Genomic DNA, 12598 nt, shown 5'->3' on the forward strand with positions numbered 1-12598 from the left:
TTAGACTATAATTGGTAATTTAATTTGAGTGGTAGTCCAATCATTAATCAAAGTAATCACCATCAGTGTTAATTGGATTCATTCTGACATTCTTGATTTCTTGTTTCTATTTTTTATTGTGTGCTTGTTTGACATTTTACTGCACTGTTAGGAGCTAGGAACACAAGCATTTCGCTGCACCTGCTATAACATCTGCTAAACTGTTTACACGACCAGTAAACTTTGATTTGATAAGCACTAATAGTTGCTGGCAGAATAATTGGTGACAGCCTTATCCTTTGTCCAAATCTAGCGGTTGTGCTACGAAGTTTAATAAATTGGTCAAATATATTGTTGAGTTCACTCTAATTGAAGTATGTTTGGACTAAATTCTGAAAATAGAAGAACAGCAAATGACTTCCAGTGGCTTCATTTTTCTTCACCATGGAAATGTAATATGTGTGAAATGATTCAATTTGCTGGTCATTTTTGTAGTCAATTACAACTCCTACACCATATTAAGGTACGACCAGGTTTGTGTTGTGTGGCTTATATGAAGACATAACCTGGAAAAGCACTAATCTCCATTCAGTCATTGAAGATAGTGGGTAGCAAAAAGGAAGACATGTTGGCATGTGTAATGTATTCCCATGTGGTTGGTGGATTGAAGTGGACACGCACCTCTACACTGTTGTATGTTCTTTAAATGACAGTTATGAAAATACAATATACAGAGCAACAATACAATGCCTTGTAGGAGGACTGTTCAGTATATACATAGCCGTTTCTCTGTGCCTTCTGGTAAAGATGAACATAAAATGTGTGCCTTTATTTCAAACCACATGCAGGACGTTCTGTAGGCTCTGGTCTATCCTGGGGGCCCAGACATTTATCAAAAAAACGACAGGATGTGGAATAGGAAATCAATATTCAAAATGCTACAAAACTTCCAAAACCTTTCAATGAGTACTTTATATACATCTTGAATATTTGTTCATTTACATTCTTAAATCTACATGTCATCATCTGCGTAACATTTTGTAGTTTTGTCAGTAATGCAGAGCTAGTCTGGGGGCTTGAGTCTACCTACAAAAGAACCATCACAAAATAATGATTAAAAGGTAGGAAGATATTAAGAGAAACAAATTATCCAAAAATTATGTTTCTTTTCAAGTTAACGATTTGCCATTAGTCCTGTGTGGTATCATTACTATTTTTGTCCTCTAGTATTAATTTTCCCTTTGGCAGTCCCATGTGATTCACAAAAATGTTGCTTCCAGATTTCAACCTCTTCTAGGTTCAGCATTAGGTGCTGTCCAGGCCCAGCTCACTGTGAAAGGCATAAGGGTGAGTTATAAGTGCACTGAGCACACAGATTACGCCACCTCTTTTAAAGCACTGTCATTTAACCTCTCCATGTAGTTCCGAAGCTCCTTGGAGTCCCCCAGCTCTACATCTTGGCACACCCACTTAATGTCCTGGCTGTGGCTCATGCTCAGTGTGCTGACAGTGGGGCAGTCATTGTCTGGCGGGATGGTGGTGAACGTGGTGAACTTCACACGCTTCCTCTTTGTGGTAGGCGAGTCTCCTTTGCTGTCCTTGGCTGTGCAGCTCGCCCTGTCTGCTGCCCGGTGTACCTGGCCCTGCACGTTCTTCTGGGAAGAGGCCCCGTTGAGCAGGTGGCTGCCCTCTTCCAGCCCGGCACTGCAGTCCACCATGGAGGTGAGCTCGTCCTGCTGTGGGGACAGGCTCATGTGGCTCTCCAGCAGCTCTGCCTCGTTCCCCAGCCACACCCAGTCGTGGGCGTGGTTCATGCTCTCCTGGCCCTCGATGGACAGCTCCTTGTGGCGGTACTTGAGGGTGTAGGAAATGCAGTTGATGAGGAAGACCAGGATGGCCAGGCAGAAGACCCCCAGCAGGGCGTACATGCCGATCTCCAGGTCAGTGAGGCCCCGGGCTGTCTGGATCAGATCATCCTCCATGTTGTGGCTGCGAGGGAGGTCCACCTGGGCAGGGAAGTCTGGCATGTTCTGGACCTGGTTCCCATCGTCTGACAGCTTGTCTCCATTGAGCCTCCTGATGATGGTACTCTTAGTGGTGGTGGTGACCTTCCTCATGACACCGTCCTCCATGTCGGAGATGGAGCTGCCGTAGTAGTGGGCTTCTAAACCAGTCCTGTCCTGGGAGGGGGACTGCTGCCTGCGATCGCTGGCCCTGTTCTCCAGCTCCTCGCCCTCTGGCCCATAGTCACTGTTTCTGGAGGTGCCACCGTCGCTCTGGCCAAACTTCACCTTGACGTTGCAGTTCCCTGCAGCCAAAACGCTGCGCCGCTTGAACTTCTGGCAGAGCTCACAGACGGTCATCTCCACCCTGACCAGCAGGCCCTGGCCCTCAGCCTCGGTCACGATCACAGGCCACTTCCAGGAGGGGTCCTGCTGCACCGTCACCACCTCCTCATCCAGAGACGTGGCCGTCAGGACAAAGTAGTCTGAGTTGTACAGGTCCAGAGGAGCCATGGAACCATCACTGAAGTGCAGCCACGCGCTGATCAGGGCCTCCTGGACAAACACACACACACAGTGAGTAGGTAACACACACACACACAAACAAGAGCAAAGAAAATAACAAACAAAGAAAAATAATCTCATGTAACACTGACAGAGACCTCAAGCAGGGTCACATTACCACATTTCGTAGAGCGGCAACCTCGCCATTAGTAGAGAATAATGAAGGGTTGAAAAATACCTATTTAAAACCTATTTATTTATTAGTTCTAAGAATGTAGAAATAAGACAGAGCCTATTTCAGAAATGTTCCTGTGCTATTATTTCATTAGGCAAGCTTATCGTATACATCACTGTACATAGTAATTGGTAACTGCCAAAATTAAAGAAATCAAACTATTTCCATGAGGGAAACATTTCTATCACAGGAACAAGAAAGCAAACAAGACTTCAAACGTACAAGGTTCAAAGGATCAGAATGTAAAATTACAACAACAAAATATACTTTTATACCCTTTTTTGCATTTTTAGAAATGTAGGCCTCCAGCACTGTGGGTCATAAAAGCTATATACAAAAGTATGTGGACACCCCTTGAAATTAGTCGATTCAGATATTTCAGCTACACCTGTTGCTGACAGGTGGACGGCTGAGTACTGAAGCGCGTAAAAATCGTCTGTCCCCAGTTGCAACAATCACTAGCGAGTTTGAAACTGCCTCTGGAAGCAACGTCAGCACAATAACTGTTCGTCGGGAGCTTCATGAAATGGGTTTCCATGGCCGAGCAGCCGCACACAAGCCTAAGATCACCATGCGCAATGCCAAGCGTTGGCTGGAGTGGTGTAAAGCTGCCTTCATTTGAATCTGGAGCAGTGGAAACGCGTTCTCTGGAGTGAAGAATCACGCTTCACCATCTGGCAGTCTGGGTTTGGCCGATGCCAGGAGAACGCTACCTGCCCCAATGTATAGTGCACACAGTAAAGTTTGGGGAAGGAGAAATAATGGTCTGGGGCTGTTTTTCATGGTTAGGGCTATGCCACTTAGTTCCAGTGAAGGGAAATCTTAACGCTACAGCATACAATGACATTCTAGACAATTCTGTGCTTCCAACTTTCTGGCAACAGTTTGGGCAAGGCCCTTTCCTGTACAAAGTGAGATCCATACAGAAATGGTTTGTCGAGATCGGTGTGGAAGAACTTGACTGGCCTGCATAGAGCCCTGACCTCGACTCCATCGGATTAATTGGAACGCCGGCTGTGAGCCAGGCCTAAAGCCTTCCCAGAAGAGTGGAGGCTGTTATAGCAGCAAAGGGGGGACCAACTCCATATTAATGCCCATGATTTTGGAATGAGATGTTCGACGAGCAGGTGTCCACATACTTTTAGTCATATAGTGTATTAAACTAGTGGGAATCATAAGGTAGAGGATAGCTCACTAAAGTGCTACTGTTTTGTTACCTCAGCTGCTGTGCTCAGCAGTGGGGCTGCTGAGGGGAAGACGGCTCATGATAATGGCTGGAATGGAGCCAATGGAATGGCATCAAACACATGGAAACCATGTGTTTGATGTTTATTTGATACCATTCCACTGATTCCGCTCCAGCCATTACCACGAGCCGTCCTCCACCAATTAAGGTACCATCCACCACCTCCTGTGGTGCTCAGACAGCTGAAGGGACACAGATTAAAAGATAGGGAAAATACAGTATCAGACAGTCACATTAAAGACAGCAAATGGGGATTTGCCACAGACAAGCATCTTAAGTCCCTTTCTTGCTGTGATGTTGCTTTTTAATATGGCCACAGGACAAATCACCAGGAGCAGGGAAGGAGATCCATCAGTGGGCTGCAATTGCGCTCTAATTACATATCCTCTAGGGGAATTCCTGCACGCTTATCCCCGCACGGACATTATCCCTACAGAGATAGGACTGATAAAACTAGCCTGTCCTCCATCTGTCCTTCTCTAGAAAGAGAAAGGGATCAAAGCGTTCAGGAGAGAAGGAGAGCAAGGGAGAAAGGAATGCGAAAGACGATAGGACAGCTAGAGTTTGGCCTGTAAATTGTGTTTTCTTACAGAAACTTGCAGTGTTGCTTTTACACGCTCTGAGATTAAGCTTCCCTTTCTATTAGATGCCCAAGGAAACACATTCTGTCACACTCTGCCTTTCAAGAGTTGGAGTTAAGAGGGTTAGGAATGCAGTGGAACAAACAAACAAGCGCAGGCATTCACACACCCACACACACACACACACACACACACACACACACACACACACACACACACACACACACACACACACACACACACACACACACACGTTCACAGTACTTACTGAATGTTCACATTAAAGGACTGCAATTGTGTGAAATGGGATCCAAACAGACAAGGATTACATTAAATAACCTACTATAAACTGTTTCTTAAATCCTAATTTTAATGAAAGGGGCTGCAAACTGATCGTTTTCAAAGATCTGCAGTATGTTGCACAGACCTGTTTTGGGCTCTGCAGCACTTCCTGTGTGGTTGCCGTGGCGAGGATGGCCTTGTTGCTTCCTGGGCTGAGCTGCAGGTTCAGAGCCAGGCCGGTGACCAGCTGCACCCCCAGCTCTGTGATGGTTACTTTGTTATTCACTACCGTCACCGTCTTCTCTGCCAGGATGGAGTCAGACAGGGGGGACAGGACCTGGGACAACACAAGGGAGATGGAGAGAGAGAAACCCTTGGGATTAATCCAGATTATGGACGGGACATGAAAAGCATTACTCTTTGAAATAAACAATTATTACATTATTCCAGGATGCTCTGTAAATCCTGCAGTGATTCTCAGCTCTGACCTTGATGCCTTCCAACATTATGCTGGCTTCCATTTAATTTGATGAGTATATAGATTGAGTTATTTGATGGTAAATGGAGTGACCTGAACAAGCCCTTCTACTATTCATTGTCAGGTGTTTATCCAGGAAACATTAATCAAATGATGATGTGGAGAGAAAACCACCAGCAATACACACTGGAGTAGGCAAGGACCGATCAAGGACACATTTCTGCTGTTAATGGACCATTCCTAGTAATCCAATTAGTGCAAACCTAATTTCATTAATCTCATTTTGAAAATCAAAGAGATCTTTCCATGCGTGCCCAATCATTGAGACCCCTCTATAGCTGTATCGCAGAATAGAACAGCAGCGTCTGGTAAGACAAGGGGCGGCGGACTATGTATTTTTGAAAATAACAGCTGGTGCACAATATCTCAGGAAGTCTCAAGGTTTTACTCGCCTGAGGTAGAGTATCTCATGATAAACTGTAGACCACACTACCTACCTAGATAGTTTTCATCTGTATTTTTCGTAGCTGTCTACATACCACCACAGACTGAGGCTGGCACTATGACCGCACTCAATGAACTGTATTCCGCTATATGCAAACAGGAAAACGCTCATCCAAAGGTGGCGCTCTTCGTGGCCGGGGACTTTAATGCAGGGAAACTTAAATCGGTCTTACCAAATTTATATCAGCATGTTAAATGTGCAACCAGAGGGAAAAAAACTCTGGACCACCTTTACTCCACACACAGAGAGGCATACAAAGCTCTCCCTCGCCCTCCGTTTGGCAAATCTGACCATAATTGTATCCTCCTGATTCCTGCTTACAAGAACAAATTTAAGCAGGAAGCACCAGTGACTCGATGAATAAAAAAGTGGCAAGATGAAGCAGATGCTAAGCTACAGGACCGTTTTGCTAGCACAGACTGGAATATGTTCCGGGATTCCTCTGATGGCATTGAGGACTACACCACATCAGTCTTTGGCTTCATCAATAAGTGCATTGATGACGTCGTCCCCACAGTGACTGTACGTACATACCCCAACCAGAAGCCATGGATTACAGGCAACATCCGCACTGAGCTAAAGGCTAGAGCTGCCGCTTTCAAGGAGCGGGACTCTAACCCGGAAGCTTATAATAAATCCTGCTATACCCTCTGACGATCAATCAAACAGGCAAAGCATCAATACAGGACTAAGATCGAATCGTACTACACCGGCTCTGACGCTGGTCAGATGTGGCAGGGCTTGCAAACCATTACAGACTACAAAGGGAAGCACAGCCGAGAGCTGCCCAGTGACACGAGCCTACCAGACGAGCTAAACTACTTCTATGCTCGCTTCAAGGTAAATAACACTGAAACATGCATGAGAGCACCAGCTGTTCTGGAAGACTGTGTGATCACGCTCTTCTCAGCCGATGTGAGTAAGACCTTTAAACAGGTCAACATTCACATGGCCGCAGGGCCAGACGGATTAGGTGTTACTGCGAGCATGCGCTGACCAACTGGCAAGTGTCTTCACTGACATTTTCAATCTCTCCCTGTCCAAGTTTGTAATACCAACATGTTTGAAGCAGTCCCTGTGCCCAAGAACACTAAGGTAACCTGCCTAAATGACCACTGACCCGTAGCACTCTGTAACCATAAAGTGCTTTGAAAGGATGATATTGGCTCACAACACCATTATCCCAGAAACCCTAGACCCACTCCAATTTGCATACCGCCCTAACAGATCCACAGATGATGCAATCTCTATTGCACTCCACATTGCCCTTTCCCATCTGGACAATACAATAACTATGTAAGAATGCTGTTTATTGAGAATGCTATTCATTGACTACAGCTCAGCGTTCAACACCATAGTGCCCTCAAAGTTCATCAAAAAGTCTGGGACATAACACCTCTCTTTGCAACTAGATCCTGGACTTCCTGATGGCCACCCCCAGGTGGTAATGGTAGGTAACAACACATCCGCCACGCTGATCCTCAACACAGGGGCCCCTCAAGGGTAGGTGCTCAGTCCCCTCCTGTACTCCCTGTTCACTCATGACTACACGGCCAGGCACGACTCCAACACCATCCTTAAGTTTGCCGATGACACAACAGTGGTAGGCCTGATCACCGACAACGACGAGGCAGCCTATAGGGAGGAGGTCAGAGACCTGTCCGTGTGGTGCCAGGACAACAACCTCTCCCTCAACGTGATCAGGACTGGCCACCCCTCATTGCCTGGTTCCTCTCTAGGTTTCTTCCTAGGTTTTGGCCTTTCTAGGGAGTTTTTCCTAGCGACCATGTTTCTACACCTGCATTGCTTGCTGTTTGGGGTTTTAGGCTGGGTTTCTGTACAGCACTTTGAGATATCAGCTGATGTAAGAAGGGCTATATAAATAAATTTGATTTGATTTGATCAAGACAAAGGAGATGATTGTGGACTACAGGAAAAAGAGGACCGAGCACGCCCCCATTCTCATCGACGGGGCTTTAGTGGAGTAGGTTGAGAGCTTCAAGTTCCTTGGTGTCCACATCACCAACAAACTAACATGGTCCAAGCCGACCAAGAAAGTTGTGACGAGGGCATGACAAAACCTATTCCCCCTCAGGAGACTGAAAAGATTTGGCTTGGGTCCTCAGATCCTCAAAACGTTCCACAGCTGCACCATCGAGAGCATCCTGATTGGTTGTGTCACTGCCTGGTATGGCAACTACTCGGCCTCCGACGACAAGGCACTACGGAGGGTAGTGCGTACGGCCCAGTACATCGCTGGGGCAAAGCTTCCTGCCATCCAGGACAGTGACACACACACACACACACACACACACACACACACACACACACACACACACACACACACACACACATATATATATATATATATCCACACTACGATTCAAAAGTTTGGGGTCACTAAGAAATTGTTTTTGAAAGAAGAGCAAGTTTTTTGTCCATTAAAATAACATCAAATTGATCATAAAAACAGTGTAGACATTGTAAATGTTTTAAATGACTGAAGAGGTGACTCTGGGATTGTAACAATCGTCGTAGAGAGGTGACCAAGATGCAGCGTGGCACGTGTTCATGATTATTTATTTAAATCAAACAAACACTTGAAAAAATAACAAAGGGAAACGAAAGCGCACAGTTCTGTCAGGTACAGAAACACAAAACAGAAAACAACTACCCACAAACACAGGTGGGAAAAGGCTGCCTAAGTATGATTCCTAATCAGAGACAACGATAGACAGCTGCCTCTGATTAGGAACCATACTCGGCCCAAAACAAAGAAATACAAAACAGAATGCCCACCCCACACCCTGACCTAACAAAATAGAGAAATAAACCGTCTCTCTCAGGTCAGGGCATGACAGGGATGCTGGCCTTCTAGGCAGAGTTGCAAAGAAAAAGCCATATCTCAGACTGGCCAATAAAAAGAAAAGATTAAGATGGGCAAATGAACACAGACACTGGACAGAGGAACTCTGCCTAGAAGGCCAGCATCCCGGAGTCGCCTCTTCACTGTTGATATTGAGACTGTTTTTTTGCGGGTATATTTAATGAAGCTGCCAGTTGAGGACTTGTGATGCGTCTGTTTCTCAAACGAAACACTCTAATGTAAGTGTCCTCTTGCTCAGTTGTGCACCAGGGCCTCCCACTCCTCTTTCTATTCTGGTTAGAGACAGTTTGCCCTGTTCTGTGAAGGGAGTAGTACACAGCGTTGTACGAGATCTTCAGTTTCTTGGCAATTTCTCACATGGAATAACCTTCATGTCTCAGAACAAGAATAGACTGACGCGTTTCAGAAGAAAGTTATTTGTTTCTGGTCATTTTGAGCCTGAAAATCAGCACAACAGTTTTCAGCTGTGCTAACATAATTGCAAAAGGGTTTTCTAATGATCAATTAGCCTTTTAAAATGATCGACTTGGATTAGCTAACACAATGTGCCATTGGAACACAGGAGTGATGTTTTCTGATAATGGGCGTTTGTACGCCTATGTAGATATTCCATTAAAAATCAGCCGTTTCCATCTACAATAGTCATTTACAACATTAACAATGTCTACACTCAATTTGAGATTATTTTAATGGACCAAAAAAATGGGCTTTTCTTTCAAAAACAAGGATATTTCTAAGTGTCCCCAAACTTTTGAACAGTAGTGTATATTATTATTTTTTAAAACTGCATTGTTGTTTAGCGGCTTGATTATAAGCATTTCACTGTTGTATTCGGTGCATGTGACTAATACAATTTGATTTGATTTTAGCTCTTTGTGAAGGAATGGGTGTGACAGACCGGTAGCTTGGCCTGTCTCATCTCGTGCTTTTGGGCTGGGGAGTATTGTCCTCTGTGCCCAGCCTAACGGGAGGCAGGAGCCAGAGGACGGGTAGTGATGAGTGTGGAGGTGAAGGTACATCTGCCTGCAAGACAGATGGATGAGTCCACACTGTCAAGATGCTGATCGGTTTCACACAGATATCATTAACTGACTGCTATTTATCCAGTTAGCCTGTTTAGACTGACAAATGAAAGGACCCTGCTAGTGAGAGATGGCACGCTTACGCTCTGCACCAGGGTGAGGCCCCATTTACTGTAACCACAGCCCAGACCTGGAGACATGGGACCATTGATAACCACCTGTTTGGCTGACTGAATGCACAAATATAGATTTTATCTCCTCCACTCGACATTTGCAAATCCCATTGTTATGACTGACTTAAGATGACTGTTTTAAGGTATTTTCAGCCCTAATATTAAAACAGACAGCGATGTTTTACTGTTCTATTTTCCAACTCCTTTCACCTCCCCTTACTCCTCTCTCTATTCACACTTGTTCTGTTTATTCTTTCTCATCCGTTGTACTGAAACACCTTATTATAACACACATACTGTACTGTACACGCATGCAGACACATACAGCGTACCTGGATGGTGGTCATCCCCATGTCCAGTCCCACTAGTATGCGTCTGTCCTGTAGCTGAGCTATCTGGGGGTCCTCCACCTTCAGGAAGTCCCACACCAGCCCAGTGATGTCTGCCTGCCAATCACTGCCCAGCATAAAGGTCAGCTGACCACGGGGGTCGGCAGCTTCGGCCACAAAGTGTGTCAACACTCGAACCATGGCATTCTGGTACTGTAACGTGCAGCTCCTTCCTCTCCGGTCTTCATCATCCTCATCATCACTGTCCAGTGCAGACCTGCCATTACAAACAAAGCCAGTCATATAACATGAGAAACTAACCCCAACACTGGACAAGTCTAACAAGAACATCTCTAACACCCACCCACTGATAGCAAATTCTGTTCAGGATGCTATAGGCAACCAATCATCTTCTCAAAGAAGGGAGTGTGTCTCAATGAGAATAGTTATTGCAGTGTGAAAACAAGGCTTACAAGGTTACAATGTTGCTTTTAAACAAATAACTGTATGTCATACATACACAGCACACTTTTAGTAAGATAAATATCAGTGTTTGCTCTGTAGAAGCAGCACTGGTGTCAAGCGGTGGGACAGGACAGGCGTGCCTCTGATAAACACCAGTGCTTTGTCAACAGTGTGCTAATCATAGCACTGCAAAAAGTTACATCTAAGCAAGCCTAAATATCTTATATTGACTGATAATTCAATTTTTTTCTTACCAAAATAAGCTAATCATTTTGCTTATTTTAATCTTAAATGGCAACTCCAACATTTTTAAACCTAATTTTCATGATCTCCAGCACAATACCAGTGTCTACATATGTGAAAACAGCATATTTCTATGTTTTGTAAAACAAATGAAAAGTTGACCCGATGACATCATCAAAAGTTAAATCAGTGATTTTCAAACACCGAGATTCACGGTGACGTAGGGAACAAAAAAAAGTACTCTCGCTCTGTCTAGAAACTCGTTGCAGGTTTTCAAAATCACAGTTTTTCTTACTTTTAATCCTACGCTGTGAGCATTTTGTAGGACCGTATCTTTTTAACCACAGATCATAGAAATGTGCCGTTTCCTTAATACAGTGCTGTGAAAAAGTATTTCCCCCCTTTCAGATTGTCTCTACTTTTGCATATTTTTTATACTGAACATTATCAGATCTTCAACCAAAACCTAATATTAGATAAAGGGAACATGAGTGAACAAATAACACAACAATGACATACTTTAAAAGGAAATACATTTAAACAAAGTTATGCAACACCCAATGCCCCTGTGTGAAAAAGTAATTGCCCCCTTACACTCAATAACTGGTTGTGCCACGTTTAGCTGCAATAACTCCAAACAAATGCTTCCTGTAGTTGTTGATCAGTCTCTCACATCGCTGTGGAGGAATTTTGTCCCACTCTTCCATGCAGAACTGCTTTATCTCAGCAACATTTATGGGTTTTCAAGCATGCACTGCCACAACATCTCAATTTGGATTAGGTCTGGACTTTGACTAGGCCATTCCAAAACTCAAAATGTGTTGCCTTTTAGCCATTTTCACGTAGACTTGATTGTATTTTGGATCATTGTCTTGCTGCATGACCCACCTGCTCTTCAGCTTCACCTCACAGATGGATGGCCTGACATTCTCCTGTATAATTCTCTGATACAGAGCAGAATTCATGGTTCCTTCTATTTAGACAAGTTGTCCAGTTCCTGAGAAAGCAAAGCATCCCCAAACCATCACACTACCACCACCACAGGTTCTTACTGTGGAATGCAGTGTTTGGTTTTCGCCAGGCATAATGGGACCCATGTCATCCAAAAAGAATGTCAGGCCATCCATCTGTGAGCTGAAGCTGAAGAGCAGCTGGGTCATGCAGCAAGACAATGATCCAAAATACAATCAAGTCTACATGAAAATGGTTAAAAAGCTATTTTTAAAATATATTTTACCTTAAATTGTCTTTAAAAAAAATGTAAGTGAATTATCACTCAATATAAGATATTTAGGCTTTCTTTGATTTCACTTTTTGCAGTGAGGGCCTCGCTTATCCTATTGCCTCATCACCTCACATCTGGCAATAAACACACACACCTACAAGGTTTGATATTATAATGGGAGAGAAAAGAGTGAAAGTTAATCTCTTGAAATGTAATTATTCTGATTATCCTCTCTCATTGTATTTTTTCCTGTCCGATACCGTTAATAAGTATCCCTCGATGTGTGGCAGAATGGGGTCTGGCAATGAAGAGTGAAGACGCTAGCTAAGCTGGTTAGAGATCAGCCTTAAGGCTCAGGATTTCCACTGACAAGATAAAAAGGATTTCAGAACGAGGGTTATTTTGACAAGTACTCACAGCAATTAATTAGTCTTCAGTAAA

The 12598-nt window shown here is 44.2% G+C and overlaps 1 protein-coding gene across 2 annotated transcripts in view; it reads right to left on the minus strand.

The window, feature by feature from the left end:
- Positions 1-665: 665 nt before the first annotated feature.
- LOC106579906 (transmembrane protein 132C) overlaps positions 666-12598 on the minus strand; it is a 228908-nt gene continuing 216975 nt past the window's right edge. For both annotated transcript variants that reach the window (XM_014160261.2, XM_014160260.2), the window contains exons 7-9: positions 10228-10501; positions 4976-5167; positions 666-2537 (exon numbers count right to left, since the gene is read on the minus strand). In XM_014160261.2, the coding sequence (XP_014015736.2) occupies positions 1356-2537; positions 4976-5167; positions 10228-10501 (1648 nt within the window). In that variant the 3' untranslated portion in view covers positions 666-1355. The remainder of the gene's footprint in view (positions 2538-4975; positions 5168-10227; positions 10502-12598) is intronic.

Source organism: Salmo salar, chromosome ssa20, assembly GCF_905237065.1.
Source record: "Salmo salar chromosome ssa20, Ssal_v3.1, whole genome shotgun sequence".
NCBI lineage: Eukaryota > Metazoa > Chordata > Actinopteri > Salmoniformes > Salmonidae > Salmo > Salmo salar.